General features: G+C 46.6%; 1 protein-coding gene across 1 annotated transcript in view; it reads left to right on the top strand.

Moving 5' to 3' along the window:
- The first annotated feature begins 453 nt into the window (after positions 1–453).
- Positions 454–14,948, top strand: part of NOCT (nocturnin) — a 30,676-nt gene continuing 16,181 nt past the window's right edge. Inside the window, exon 1 of the mRNA XM_031010168.3 lies at positions 454–938. Coding sequence (XP_030866028.3) covers positions 758–938 — 181 coding nt within the window. The 5' untranslated portion in view covers positions 454–757. The remainder of the gene's footprint in view (positions 939–14,948) is intronic.

Below are 14,948 nucleotides of genomic sequence, written 5' to 3' on the forward strand. Positions count from 1 at the left end.
TCTGACTTCCCTTGCCACCTTCTGCTCCCTCTGCCTAAGTATAACACTTATGAGGAAAAGGACGCTGTTTTAATCATCGTCGCCTCGCCCACAGGCGGTGCTTTATTGTGCTTAATATCGTTTAACGCATCACACACTGCCGAGGGGGTCGGAGGCGGACGCCTTTTGCTATATCCACACAGACCCGCGCAGGCACACACGGACGCCGTCTGCCACTCTGACAGACACGTGTCCCCTGGGCCACAGCCCTGGAACTGTCTCGGGATTCCCAGCCTGTGGGCGCTTCCATGCTGGCCAGCGGAAGGGGACGCTTTTTTCTTCAGAACCGCTCCAACGGATACCTCTTATTTTAGACCGCCTGCGGATTCTACCTATAAATCAGCCTAAGCCCCGCTTCCTTTTAAAACAGGATTACGCCGGGTCGAGGGAGCCTGGCGTGGCCGCGCAGTGGCCGGGTCCCGCGGATTCCCCTCCAGCTTCCGCTTGGTAGCGCCCGCTTTGTCAGCGCGCAGCGCTCGCCGGGCGCCGGGCAGGTCTCGCCAGGTCTCACAGCAGACGGTGCCGACGCAGCGGTGTTGCGCCTCCCTCTCCGGCTCTGCTGCCCGGGATTTCCCCAGAACCTGCGCCGCGCGAGAAGGAGCCTGGGAGCATCCGCCCAGACTGCCCGGACAGTCGGCTCGACTCGCTGCCCTCGGCCCCAGCCGGGCTCCGCTCCTCGGGCGCGCGAGGGGCCGTGGTGGCGGCGGCGGCGCCCGGCATGTTTCATAGTCCGCGGCGGCTCTGCTCGGCCCTGCTGCAGAGGGACGCGCCCGGCCTGCGCCGCCTGCCCGCCCCAGGGCTGCGCCGCCCGTTGTCCCCGCCGGCGGCTGTTCCCAGGCCCGCATCCCCCCGGCTGCTGGCGGCGGCCTCGGGCGCCGCGAGGTCGTGTTCCCTAACAGGTGAGTGCACCCCAGTTCCGGGCGGAGAACGCCACGGCAGCCAACGCGCGGCCGCCACCTGGAGACAGCGCGGAATGAATGGGAAGCCCGGGGCTGCCGGTCGTGGAGTCTGGCCTGAAAGTGGGTCCTTTCCCGGAGCAACCTTCTGCGTTCCCTTTTTCCTCTTTCCCTGTTCCCCGACTTGCTTGGGGCTTGCATCAAAGCTAGTAAGAACTGGGAGACTGTATTCAGGTTCCCGCTTGACCCTTAGAGGCCATGCTTTCAGAATTTCTTGTTCTTGACCGTTAAATTTCCCCCTTCCGAGGCCGCGAGTTACTATGTTGGTTACATTTTTTATTGCACGACTTAAGGGAAATTTTTATGGAAAAAAAATCTAAATGATGCTTATTTGCTTATATAGCTTTCATGGTGTAGATATTAAGTTTTTTTTTTAAGTCGTGATAATAACACATTGATTCATTTTACGTTTTTTTTTTTTTTTTTTTTTGAGATGGAGTCTCACTCTGTCACCCAGGCTGTAGTCCAGTGGCACGATATCGGCTTACCGCAACCTCCCCCTCCCGGGTTCAAGCGATTCTCCTGCCTCAGCCTCTCGAGTAGCTGCGATTACAGGCGCCAGTCACCACGCCTAGCTAACTTTTGTATATTTAGTAGAGACGGGGTTTCACCATTTTGGCCAGACTGGTCTTGAACTCCTGACCTCGTGATCCACCCGCCTCAGCCTCCCAAAGTGCTGGGATTACAGGCGTGAGCCACCGCGCTCGGCCATTTTACGTTTCTTTGGATTTTTTTTTTTTTTTTTTTTTTGGAGCCTTCCACTGTTGATAGTTAACATCATTTTGTGTCCTGTGTATCTAAGATCTTGTAAAAATGAGACCTTAGTTTCACCAAGAGCTGTTTTCATACATCATAATAACTACCCTGAGTTTTCCTTTTTTGCCACCTCTGTTTCTGCCTGGGCACACATTACCAGGGCCACAAATTACATACAAATTAATTATACTTTAAAAATTGATAATTTTTTTCTTTCAAAACTAGGCAATACATAACTTTTTTTTTTTTTTTTTTTTGAGACGGAGTTTTGCTCTTATTTCCCAGGCTGGAGTGCAATGGCGCGATCTCGGCTCACCGCAACCTCTGCCTCCCGGGTTCAAGCGATTCTCCTGCCTCAGCCTCCCGAGAAGCTGGGATTACAGGCATGCGCCACCGCGCCAGGCTAATTTTTGTATTTTTAGTAGAGATGAGGTTTCTCCATGTTGGTCAGGCTGGCCTCGAACTCCCTAGCTCAGGTGAACCTCCCGCTTTGGCCTCCCAAAGTGCTGGGATTACAGGCGTGAGCCACCGCCTCCCCGGCCTATAAAATTTTAAAAAATAGGCCGGGCGCGGTGGCTCACGCCTGTAATCCAGCACTGTGGGAGGCGGAGGCGGGTAGATCACCCGAGGTCAGGAGTTCGTGACCATCCTGGCCAACGGGCTTGGGCGTGGTGGCACTCGCCTGTAATCCCAGCTACTCCGGAGGCTGAGGCAGGAGAATCACTTGAACCTGGGAGGCGGAGTGTTGCAGTGAGCCGAGATCGCACCATTGCACTCCAGCCTGGGTGACAAGAGTGAAACTCCGTCTCAAAACAAAATTAATAAAAATAAAAAATATATGTATATATTTTAAAAATGGTCATCTGGAATGTGATTGAAGCCAAGACTTTAAACTATTCGCATTGTTGGCGGATATTTAGGTATTTCCCAATCTAGTATCAAACTCCTGGCCTCGAGTTATCCTCAGACTCTGGAGTAGTTGAGATTTGCAGGTGGAAGCCACCATGCCCAACTTAGTCATTTTAAAATTAGGATGTTGAATTGGTTGCTGGAGACTCTGAACTATATTGTTCATTAGAGTGAACTTGACAGTTAGATTCCCCACCCCCACCCCCAATTTCGTAGGAATGTGGTACATTGTGAAATAACTGCCAGAATGAGTATATTGCCTGATAACTTTTTTCTTGCTGGAAATTTTAAGAAAAACATTGTTAGAGGTTTGAGGTAGGAAAAGTAAAAGAAAACCAGGTGATGTCTTCTGTACCAGCTTATATCTTAAATTCCCTCAAAGTCTCAGAGGCAGGGTTAGTAGGTACCTCCTCATGGGAATACCGTTAGCTTGTGTAAAACATAGATCGCTGTGTTATCTGAGTAATTACTGTTATCTGAGTAATAATATCAGGTCAGATTGGAATGTTGGGCTTTTGACCCAAGAAAGTGTTTAATGAACTTCTTTTAAGAAATCCCCTGAAACCCCCTAGTTTTACAGATAAGGAAATTGAAGGACTTTATGGTACTTAAACTTTTGTAGGCAGTTACTATAAAGTCTAGACAATTTTCCTGTTCATGCATTTTTAGCTTCAGCAGCTTGTTGGAAGAAACATGCCTGCATTGATTCATTCATTGCTTGTTCACTCATTCCAGATCTTTACAGAAGGTCTCACACAATGTAGGTGCTTTGTTATGGGAGTTAAAAACAACATGAGCTTTAGTCAGTCCCTAAGGAGTTTACTGCCCAGTGAGAGATGAGATTTGCACAATGAAATGGCTGTTTAATGAAATGAAACACCTTTTATTCTCTTGACTTGGAAATGGCACAAGGGTGCAGGAAAGCAGGAAGTCCCTTTTGGGCTTCTAGAAATGGGTGGCATTTCAGCTGGCTCTTGAAGCATGGTTAGGATTGGAAGAGATTACTATAAAGCATTTTGTCTGGAAAAAGCAGGAGTAAATGCAGAAAGGCATGAGACACACACAGATGGGGAAGGGTGAGAGAAGAGGCACTTTGCAAAAATGGACATTGTTTTCCAAAGAGCCTCAGACCCAGCACTAAGTGCTTTTTAATTTTTATTTTTATTTTTATTTTTTTTTGAGACAAGGTTCTCTCGCACTGTTGCCCAGGATGGAGTGTAGTGGCGCCACCTCTGCTCACTGCAACCTCCACCTCCCAGGCTCAAGCAGTTCTCCTGTCTCAGCCTCCCGAGCAGCTGTGACTGCAGGCACACGCCACTGTGCTGGGCTAATTTTTGTATTTAGTAGAGACAGGATTTCAACGCGTTGCCCAGGCTCGTCTCAAACTCCCCAGCTCTGGTGATCCACCTGCTTTGGCCTTCCAAAGTGCTGGGATTACAGGTGTGAGCCACTGCGCCCAGCCTATGAAGTGCTTTTTTAAAATGCAGATTCTTGGATCCTACTGTAGACCTATTAAGTCTGAGTCATTCATGATGGGCCCTGGATTCCACATAACCAAATGAAATGACAAAAAGAATAACTCCAGATTGTTCTTCTATGCCCCCAAATTTGGACATCTGGCACCCATATGTGAGAGAGACATTGAAGGGGCCGAAAGCTCCTCTCCACTCCTGAGCCTTGTGGTGGGGAGTAGTGAGTCCCAACAGCTGTCCACATTTGCTAATCAGTTCCTGCATAACTTATGCCCCTTGGCAACTGGTAGTTATTGGGAAGATCAGTACAGTCCCTTTGGAGTTATCAGATTCCAGGTTGTTAGAATTAAAAGGTGACCCTAGGGATGATCTCAGTGTTTGGCTTTCTTTTCTCAAGGATAGCAGCCCCCCCTAAGGAGTAGCAGTTGCCACAGTTACTGTACTGGATGAAACGCAGATGGAAGTCATCTGTGGATTTATAAATGCTATCCTCCACATCCCTCCTCCTCAGAGAATGAAGAGTTGGCTGAACTACTGTTCTCTACCATTAGAACATTTGCTTTTTTTCATGGTACAATTTTATAGGCAAATGCCACCAGCTCATTTGAGAAGGCAGCTTTATTTAATATGTCCTTTAACTATGTGAGTAAACTGCTTATGAGAGAGAAGAAACGGGAAAGCTTGTAATTATCAAGCTGCTATGGAATAAATTGCTTTCCTTGTGGGAAAACTAATGTATGATTTTTCTGTTAGCATTCAATGGCAACAGTTTAAACATGGTGAACTGGGGTTCTTTGGGATTAATAACCATGGCTCCAGATTCACATTCCACACACTTAACATTTGTAAATCATTTAACCTTGCTTGCTGTCTCAACACTAGACTTTACCTAGAACAAATGAATAAGATCAATTGATAGCAATTTATCCACAAGCTTTATTGAATAGTACATGTAAAAGGTGACATGACTAATTGCAGTGGGAGTTGAGAAGAAAGAGAAATCAGTGTGGCTGAATTTGTCAAGAAATGCTTTGCTTCTAATAGGTGAAAAAGGAGGGTGTTTTGGAAGGGGACAGTTTGCGGGGTGGTGGGAGCAGGCAGAGAAGACCACACACACAATGCCTGGAAGAAGGTGGCGCATGCAGGAGCTGTGGCAAGCATCTTAGGAAAAGGGGTAGAGGCAGAATCATTTGGGACACTTGTTAAAATGCAGATTTCTGGCCTTTCAGCCATCTGCTTGATCAGTTTCCTGTGGAGAAGTCTGGTGGAGTGCATATTTAACAAGTGCCCCAGGGGATTCTTCCGAAAAGATTAGGGAGTATTTATGAGCTCTGCCCCTCCTTTCCCCAAAGGTACTTATTCCTGGAAAGCTTGAGAAGCTCTGGAGAGGATTCTGGAACAGCCTTAAGACCTTTGGTCTGGCCGGGCACAGTGGTTCATGCCTGTAATCCCAGCACTTTGGGAGGCCAAGGCGCGGATCACTTGAACTCAGGCATTCAAGACCAGCCTGGGCAACATGGTGAAACCCTGTCTCTACTTACATTAGAAAAAAAATAGCCAAGTGTGGTGGTGCACCCCTGTACATCCCAGCTGCTTCGGAAACAGGCAGGAGAATCACTTGAACCCAGGAGGCAGAGGTATCAGTGAGCCAAGATTGCGCCATTGCACTCCAGCCTGAGCGACAGAGTAGGAGCAATACTCTGTCTCAAAAAAAAAAAAAGGATCTTTGAGCTTGGGGCCTAAGGCAGTTCAAGAGACCCCTGAGAAGGAACATTGACCCCCAACAAAAGCAGCTTAAAAAAATTGTATATTTTGTCGAGATGGGTTTTGCCATGTTGCCCAGGCTGGTCTCGAAATCCTGGGCTCAAGCAATCCTCCCGCCTCAGCCATCCAAAAGTGCTGGGATTACAGGCATGAGCCATCACGCCCCACCAAAAGCAGCTTTTAAGAAAGGGAAGAAATTCCAGGGCCGGGCACAGTGGCTCAAGCCTGTAATCCCAGCACTTTGGGAGGCCAAGGCAGGCGGATCACCTGAGGTCGGGAGTTTGAGACCAGCCTGACCAACATGGAGAAACCCCATTTCTACTAAAAATACAAAATGAGCTGGGCGTGGTGGCACGCACCTGTAATCCCAGCTACTCTCAAAGAAAAAAAAAGGGAAGAAATTTGCATATTAATGAAAGTTCAGTGAGAGGAAACTTGAGACTGAGGTTGTAATGGGAGTGTATCCATGTAGTCACTCTAAGTCACAACTTAGAGTGAGTAAAATGAGGTTTCTATGATGTTTACTAAAAGAAAAGTGAGGTAATTGTGTTCTGGCTTCTTGGAGTTAGGAAGGGAGATACAGCGTCTGTATTTGCTGTCAGGAGCCACTGGTGACTAATTAAAGTTTTTCTGTTTTTTTTTTTTATTTTTAGACAGAGTTTTGCTCTTGTTGCCCAGGCTGGAGTGCAGTGGCGCAATCTTGGCTCACTGCAACCTGTGCCTCCCGGTTCAAGCAATTCTCCTGCCTGAGCCTCCCAAGTAGCTGGGACTACAGGCATGCGCCACCATGCCCGGCTAATTTTTTTGTATTTAGTAGAGACAGGGTTTCACCGTATTGGTCAGGCTCGTCTCGAACTCCTGACCTCAGGTGATACACCCGCCTTGGCCTCCCAAAGTGCTGGGATTACAGGCGTGAGCCACCACGCCCGGCCACTAATTAGAGTTTATAGGGCTTTGATAGCCACTTAAGTGGTGGTTATACTTCAGTAGATAATTAGAAATTTGAAGGACAGTGTGCATGGGCGTTTAGCCTCATAGTAAACCTGTTTGGACTTCCACGGAAAGCAGCTAAGATACTTTTTATTTATTGTTATTCTTAGAATGGGAGAAAATCAGCCTTCCCACGGAGGGAGTGAGACCTCAAGTGAAAACCTTAGCTGTCCTCTGTCTCTATGTGGCCTCAAAGCAACACTTGAATCATATATTAATACTTAGCAAGAATTCAGTGTCAGGTATGTGGGCAACAGTGCCCAGGGGAAAGAAGGCTAAACAAAATTGGTACCATCCAATTTGAATGTCCCTATAACAATTTTTTTCTCCTTCCAGTATATAAAAAAATGCATGGGTCCCATTCAGATCTTCTGGATTTTAATATCTCCAAGTGGGGCCTGAGCATCTGCTGATTCTGACATAGGCTCCGGGTAGACAACAGCCACATACTGACAACACAGGCGGACACCTGTGAGGAGGCTCGTTTTACTAAATGCTTAGAAGCCTATTCTAAGTCTCTCAGTGATGTGATTCTCCTGTCCAAAAGTTAGAGACCACTGTTGGATTGTGGAGAGTTGTGCAGAAAGGAAAATATTTATTTTATTTATTGTAGAGACAGGGTCTCACTGTGTTGCCCAGGCTGCTCTTGAGCTCTTGGCAAGTCCATGAAAATAAGTGCTTAGAAGTTACGATGCTGCCCGGGTACAGTGGCTCATGCCTGTAATCCCAGCACTTTGGGAGGCCAATGAGGTGGGGGGAGTCACTTGAGGTTAGGAGTTCGAGACCAGCCTGGGCAGCATGGCAAAAACCCCATCTTTACGAAAAATGTAAAAATTAGCCGGGTGTTGGTGGTGTGTGCCTGTAATCCCAGCTACTCAGGAGGCTGAGGCAGGAGAATTGCTTGAACCAGGGAGGTGGAGGTTGCAGCTAGCTGAGATCGTACCACTGTACTACAGCCTGGGCAACACAGCAAGACTCCATCTCAAAAAAAAAAAAAAAGTTATGATGCATCCAAAGTGACAATAAGAATTGTTCTGGAAGGATATCTGGGAAATTCCTTGGTCTTGTTGCATCCTTTCCAGCTGTCTTCCTTTCCCTTTTCTATCTTTCCTCTAACTCTGAGGTTCCAGTACTTAAACAGCTCTGTTTGCCGGTCTGCAAATATGCTTGTGACTGCAAATATCTTGTCTAGTACAGGGTGCAAAGTAGTTACACCGCAGATTCAAATAATACCTGGGATATAATACTTTTCTATTTCCTCTTGTGTGTTTTGCTTTTATGGATGCTAATTATCATTGAAGGTCTGCTGAAGGAAAATGTTTATCTTTCAAATCTTGTAGGTCAAATAGACTCACTGAGACTTAGTTCTAGAATTAGTTTAATATTTTATTTTTTTGAGATGGAGTCTTGCTCTGTTCCTCAAGCTGGAGTATGATGGCGCGATGTCAGCTCACTGCAACCTCCGTCTCCCGGGTTCAAGCGATTCTCCTGCCTCAGCCTCCCGAGTAGCTGGGGATTACAGGCCCCTGCCACCACGCCCTGCTAATTTTTTGTATTTTTAGTAGAGACAGGGTTTTGCCATGTTGGTCAGGCTGTTCTCGAACTCCTGACCTCAGGTGATATACCCGCCTCGGCCTCTCAAAGTGCTGGGATTACAGGCACCATGCACGGCCTTGCCTCTGAACTTTTAAAGACCATTGTGAGTATTGATTATTTATAGAAGCTTACAAGATTTCCTTATCTTTGGTATTCAAAAGATCCATCAGGATGAATGTCTCAGCATCTGATGCACCCATCCAATCAAAGACATGCCTTAGCACATTAAAAGTTTGTATCGGTTGTTTACTGTATTGTCTCTTGTTCTCATGTTCTTGAACTCCTGTTAGATTGTTGGCCATATGGATCTATCCTCCGTGTCTATTCATCCTTTTTTTTTTTTTTTTTTTTTAATTATTTTAGAGACAGAGTCTCCACTTTGTCACCCAGGCTGGAGTGCACTGGTGTGATCATAGCTCACTGTAACCTCCAACTCCTGGGCTCAAGTGATCCTCCCACTTCAGCCTCTGAAGTAGCTGGGACTATAGGTGTGCTCCACCATGCCTACCTACTTTTATTTTTTTGTAGAGACACGGGTCTCAGCTCAGACCGGTCTCAAACTCCTGGGCTCAAGCAGTCCATCTGCTTCTGCCTCCCAAAGTACTGGATTACAAGCATGAGGCACCTAGCCAGGCCTCCATTCATATTTTAGTGTTTTTATCTCTTCTCTGTTGCATGAGATTTTGTGAAAATTTTTGTTCTGCAGTCATTTTAAATTCCTAGACATTTCTAGTTGTTTAATTGCTCCTTTTTTCATAGAAGCCTGTTTTGTGTCTATAATGTCTCTCGTACTTTAAATATATCGAGATGTGTGTGCCTGTTTCTCCTTTAGGCCTCTTTCCTGGAGAGGAAGGGAGTTTTGCATGTTGTTTTATTTGTTTGTTTGTTTTTTGAGATGGGGTCTCGCTCTGTCACTCAGGCTGGAGTGCTGTGGCGTGATCTCAGCTCACTGCAGCCTCCACCAACCTGGTTCAAGCACTCCTCCCACCTCAGCCTCCCAAGTAGCTGGGACCACAGGCATGCACCATCATGCCTGGCCCAGTAATACAACAGTTACTGTATTTTTAGTAGAGACAGGTTTTCCCCGTGTTGGCCAGGCTGGTCTCAAACTGCTGAGCTCAAGTGATCCGCCCACCCCGGCATCCCAGAATACTGGCATTACAGGTGTGAGCCACCGCGCCCAGCCAGTTTTGCATGTTCTGAGTGGGAAGGTAATCTGGAGAAAAGGCAGCCAGGCTTCCTTGTTGAATGCGTGAGAGGGAGCAGGCTGGTAACTACCGCCTTTGTCAAAGAAAGGAGGGTTTCCTTCTATATTCTTCAGTCCAACCCCTTCCCTGCGTTTTAAAACCATCCTTGAGTTTCAGAGTTAGCTCCTGATCTGGTCTGCTTCTCTTTCAGGTCCATTCACCTTTGCAAGCCATTCTAAGGCTATCACCCATTTTCTTTGGGGTATTCTTTGGTTCTATGGAGCAAGCAAAAGCCACCCTTCCTGGCTTTGTCTGTGAGAGAGGGGACACGTGTAACTAGTGCCACCGTTCACTTTCATTCTTGAACGAATTGCCCTAACGCTTACCCCCTCAGCTTCTCCTGCCCTTTCTATTTCTTGATTCAGCTTGGAGTTTCTTCAAGGTGCTCTTGGGAAAACCGCATTTACCTTTGGTAACTTGTACTGCCCTTTCCTTCTGGTTTCTCTGTTAATTCAAACTTGTTTCTGTCTTCTTGGAATTCCTCCAAATTTTTGCTCCATTGATGTCATGCATCCCTTCTTGTTTTCCAATGTTATTGATGCATTCTTTAAGAAATTTTAAAGAGGCCAGGCACGGTGGCTCACGCCTGTAATCCCAGCACTTTGGGAGGCCAAGGCGGGCAGATTGCCTGAGGTTGGGAGTTCTAGACCAACCTGGCCAGCATAGTGAAACCCTGTCTCTACTAAAAATACAAAAATTAGCCACGCGTGGTGGCGGGTGCCTGTAATCCCATCAGCGACTCAGGAAGCTGAGGGAGGAGAATTGCTTGAACCTGGGAGGCAGAGGTTTCAGTGAGCCGAGATGGCGCCATTGCACTCCAGACTAGGCAACAGAGCGAGACTCCGTCTCAAAAAAAAAAAAAATTTAAATATAGGTACTTTATTTCTTTAAGATCTTAGGAAGGAGAGAAAGTAAATGTATTTTCTACTTTGCTGTCTTGGCCTAGAACCAACCTGCCCAATGATATGCAACATATTCTTTTTTTAATATGTGCCTTAACTATTCAAGCAATGCTCTGGGAATTTGTATATGAAAATTGTTTCCCCTCCTTTTTAAGTGACTAAACATCTTTTATTGGTTTTATGATATATATACAAATGGACTAGTTGGTGAGCATAGCTGCCTTCCAAATGGACTATACAATTTTATTTTTTATTTATTTTTTTAGATGAGTCTTGCTCTGTCACCCAGGCTGGAGTGCAGTGGCGCAATCTCTGCTGACTGCAACCTCCGCCTCCTGGGTTCAAGTGATTCTCCTGCCTTAGCCTCCCAAGTAGCAGGGATTACAGGCATGCGCTACCACGCCCGGCTAATTTTGTGTTTTTGGTAGAGACGGGGTTTCACCATGTTAGTCAGGCTGGTCTCGAACTCCTGACCTCTGGTGATCCACCCATCCCAGCCTCCCAAAGTGCTGGGATTACAGGCATGAGCCACCGCCCCTGGCCAATTCTTTTAGGGATGGGGGTCTCTTTATATAGCCCAGGCTGAATTCAAACCCCTGGGTTTAAGGGATCTTCCTGCCTCAGCCTCCCGAGTAGCTGAGACTATAGGCATGTGTCACCATGTTTGGCTCATTATTTAAAAATTTTTCATACTTTTTTTTTTTTTTTGAGACAGAGTTTCACTCTTGTCACCCAGGTTGGAGTGCAGTGGCACGATCTCGGCTCACTGCAAACTCCACCTGCTGGGTTCAAGTTATTCTCCTGCGTCAGCCTCCCAAGTATCTGGGATTACAGGTGCCCACCATCACACCCAACTAATTTTTGTATTTTTAGTAGAGATGGGGTTTTTGCCATGTTGGCCAGGCTGGTCTTGAATTCTTGACCTCAGGTGATCTGCTCGCCTCAGCCTCCCAAAGTGTTGGAATTACAGGTGCGAGCCACCATCCCTGGCCTTTTTTTTCTTTTTTTTTTTTGAAACAGGGTCTTCCTCTGTCACCCAGACTGGAGTGCAGTGGCGCAGAGCCAGCTCACTGCAGGCTCAACCTCCTGGGCTCACGCAATCCTCCTGCCTCAGCCTCCCAAGTAGCTGGGACCACAGGTGCCTGCCACCATGCCTGGCTAAAGGCTCATTTTAATATATCTAGAGCAGAGGTTGGCAAACTTTTTCCATAAAGAGCCAGCTAGTAAATATTTTAGGCTTTCTGGGCCATATATCTGTCGCAGCTACTCAACTCTGCTGTTGTAGTGTGAAAGCAGCTATAAGACAATATGTAAACTTTATTTATGGACTTTTTTTTTTGAGACCGAGTCTGGCTCTGTCGCCCAGGCTGGAGTGCAGTGGCGCAATCTTGGCTCACTGCAAGCTCCGCCTCCCGGGTTCACTCCATTCTCCTGCCTCAGCCTCCCAAGTAGCTGGGACTACAGGCGCCCACCACTAAGCCCGGCTAATTTTTGTATTTTTAGTAGAGACAGCATTTCACTGTGTTAGCCAGGATGATCTCAATCTCCTGACCTCGTGATCCGCCCGCCTCGGCCTCCCAAAGTGCTGGGATTACAGGCTTGAGCCACCGCGCCTGGCCTATTTATGGACATTAAAATTTGAATTTCATATCATTTTCACATGTCATGAAATATTACTGTTCTTAAGGTTCCCCCCCTCCCCCAACCATTTAAAAATACAAAAGCCTTTCTTAGCTTGCAGGCAGCACAAAGACAGGATGCTGCCAGAGTTAGCTCATGGGTCACAGTCAGTAGATCCCTGATCTAGAGAGGACTCTGTACGGTCAGCAGAAGGCGCCTTATAGTTTCATATTTCCACTCACACTGTAAAAACACATCATTTTTCCAAGTGTCCCAGAAATGTTAGTGATGGGAGATCACCAGATTTTTAGGTTTTGCTTTTTCACATTTTTATTTCAGAGGATTGTGCTAGAAAAGCCCAGCTTGTGGAAATGATTTGTCAGCCAATAGACAATTGAGCACCAGTCGAACATGTTAAACAAAGCATTTATCATGGAGGGATTCCCTTCTCTTTAGAGAGCTTTTCCATATGAGTCTGTCCTGGCTGAAGGTATGGCTCAGTCTTGTCTGGATGACGCTTCAGCTTTCTTGTCTGGTCTGTGACTGCCACCTGGCAAAGAGAGGTTGTTTGGATTGTCACGCTCAGTCTGGGTGCTTGTATTTTTAGACACGTTAGGTTGAGAGTTCTGACCTTCACTTGATATCTCTGGTAATGCCAAGCGGGTCGTGACACTGCTTTGTACACTCTGTGCTGTGGCAGTGTGTGTGTGTTGTGATGACAGTGACGTCGACAGATGGAGGAGGTGCAACTTGACCTCTGTTTCTTTCTGGCCTGAAGAATGGGCTGCTGTGTGCGCCCGGGGCTAGGCAGGACAGCTGCATCGCTGTTGCCCTGAGGCAGTATCAGCACAGCTGGAGATGCTGACGAGCAGCAGTCCAAGGTGCAGGTAACTTTCTCCAGGGCCAGCCCCCTTACTAGTTGTTCAGTCTAGAGAAAGCTGTGCAGATACCCACTTCACCACATTTGGGACAGAATAATGAAAATACATGGAAGCAGTCTGGCACATCATCTCGAATGTTAATAATAGCCTTCTCTTTTTGTTTTGTTTTGTTTTGTTTTGAGACTGAGTCTTGCTGTGTCGCCCAGGCTGGAGTGCAGTGGCGTGATCTCGGCTCACTGCAACCTCCTCCCAGGTTCAAGCAATTCTCCTGTCTCAGCCTCCCGAGTAGCTGAGATTACAGGCACCCACCACCACGTCCAGCTAATTTTTGTATTTTTAATAGAGACGTGGTTTCACCATGTTGGTCAGGCTGGTCTCAAACTCCTGACCTCAAGTGATCCACCCACCTTGGCCTCCCAAAGTGCTGGGATTACAGGCGTGAGCCACCACGCCCAGCTGAATAATAGCCTTCTCTTTATGCCTAGGAAAAAAGTGAGTTTTACAGAATGAAACAGAGTAGCTAACATTTAGCTAATCACTTAGGATGTGCCAAGTACCTCTCGTTTAACTAAATTAATCCTCACAGTAACCAAATAAAATAGATTACACTTATCTATATGAAGAAGATAATGAAGAAGCAGAGAGGTAAATAAGCTATTCAGGATCCTGTTAGTAAAAAGTGGAGCCAGGATTTGAATTCAGGCAGCCTAACTTGAGTCCTTGCTTTAAGACTTTCTTGCCTCTGCGGAACTGCAGGCCGAACTTCCTGGAGAGAGCTGAGGCTTTAGCTATGAGGCTCAGTACTCGAGGCAGGCCTGTCATATTCAGTCAGTGGCACTCAATAACAGACTTGGAGACTGGTCGGTCACTAACTAAAATATTTGACTCCTGCCAGAAAGTAATACCTTCTTAACTTGGCACTTAGTTTATTTTTATTTTTATTTTTATTTTAAATTTAATATAAGAGATGGGGTCTCAGTACATTGCCCAGGCAGGTCTCGAGTTCCTGGGCTCAAGTGATCCTTCTGCCTAAATTGGCACTTAGAATCCAGTCTCTAGGATCTGGAAATTCATGTCATATAAGCCCACATCATGCAAAATTTGAAGGTGGCTGCATTCATTTGCCAGATGGACCTTCAGGGGACATGTCACATTGTTTGAGTTTTGATTTTCTAGCTGATGGGTGCGCACACCACGGTTTCACAAAAATTTAGAAAGAGTTACTTTTTTTCTTTTTGAGACAATCTTGCTCTGTCACCCAGGCTGGAGTGTAGTGGTGCAATCTTGGCTCACTGCAACCTCTGCCTTCCAGGTTCAAGCGATTCTCATGCCTCAGCCTACTGAGTAGCTGGGATTACAGGGCTGTCACCACGCCCAGCTAATTTTTTTGTATTTTTAGTAGAGACAAGGTTGTTGGCCAGGCTGGTCTACTGACCTCAGGTGATCCACCTGCCTTGCCCTCTCAAAGTGCTGAGACTACAGGCGTGAGCCACCGCGCCTGGCCTAGAGTTACGTTTAATGGTGACTTAGGACCTCATTTACACTTTTGAACCTTAGTGTTCTTATCTATAAAATGGTGTAAATAATGGCCAACAGGTTCTTGAGCAGGTAACTGGTTACAGCAAGTAAAAATGCTTGGTATACCATAAAATGCTCCACCAATAAAAGGTGGTCCTCCATCAGTGTTTGACAGAATTTCTTGGTACTTTGCTGTCACTTGCCATCTTTTATTAACATTGTTTAAAGCACTGGGCTGGATCCTGGGGGAAATGGTAAATAAGGGAAACAGTCCCTGCCCTTGGGAGGCTTAAAGTCT

Source organism: Gorilla gorilla, chromosome 3, assembly GCF_029281585.2.
Source record: "Gorilla gorilla gorilla isolate KB3781 chromosome 3, NHGRI_mGorGor1-v2.1_pri, whole genome shotgun sequence".
NCBI classification, from domain to species: domain Eukaryota; kingdom Metazoa; phylum Chordata; class Mammalia; order Primates; family Hominidae; genus Gorilla; species Gorilla gorilla.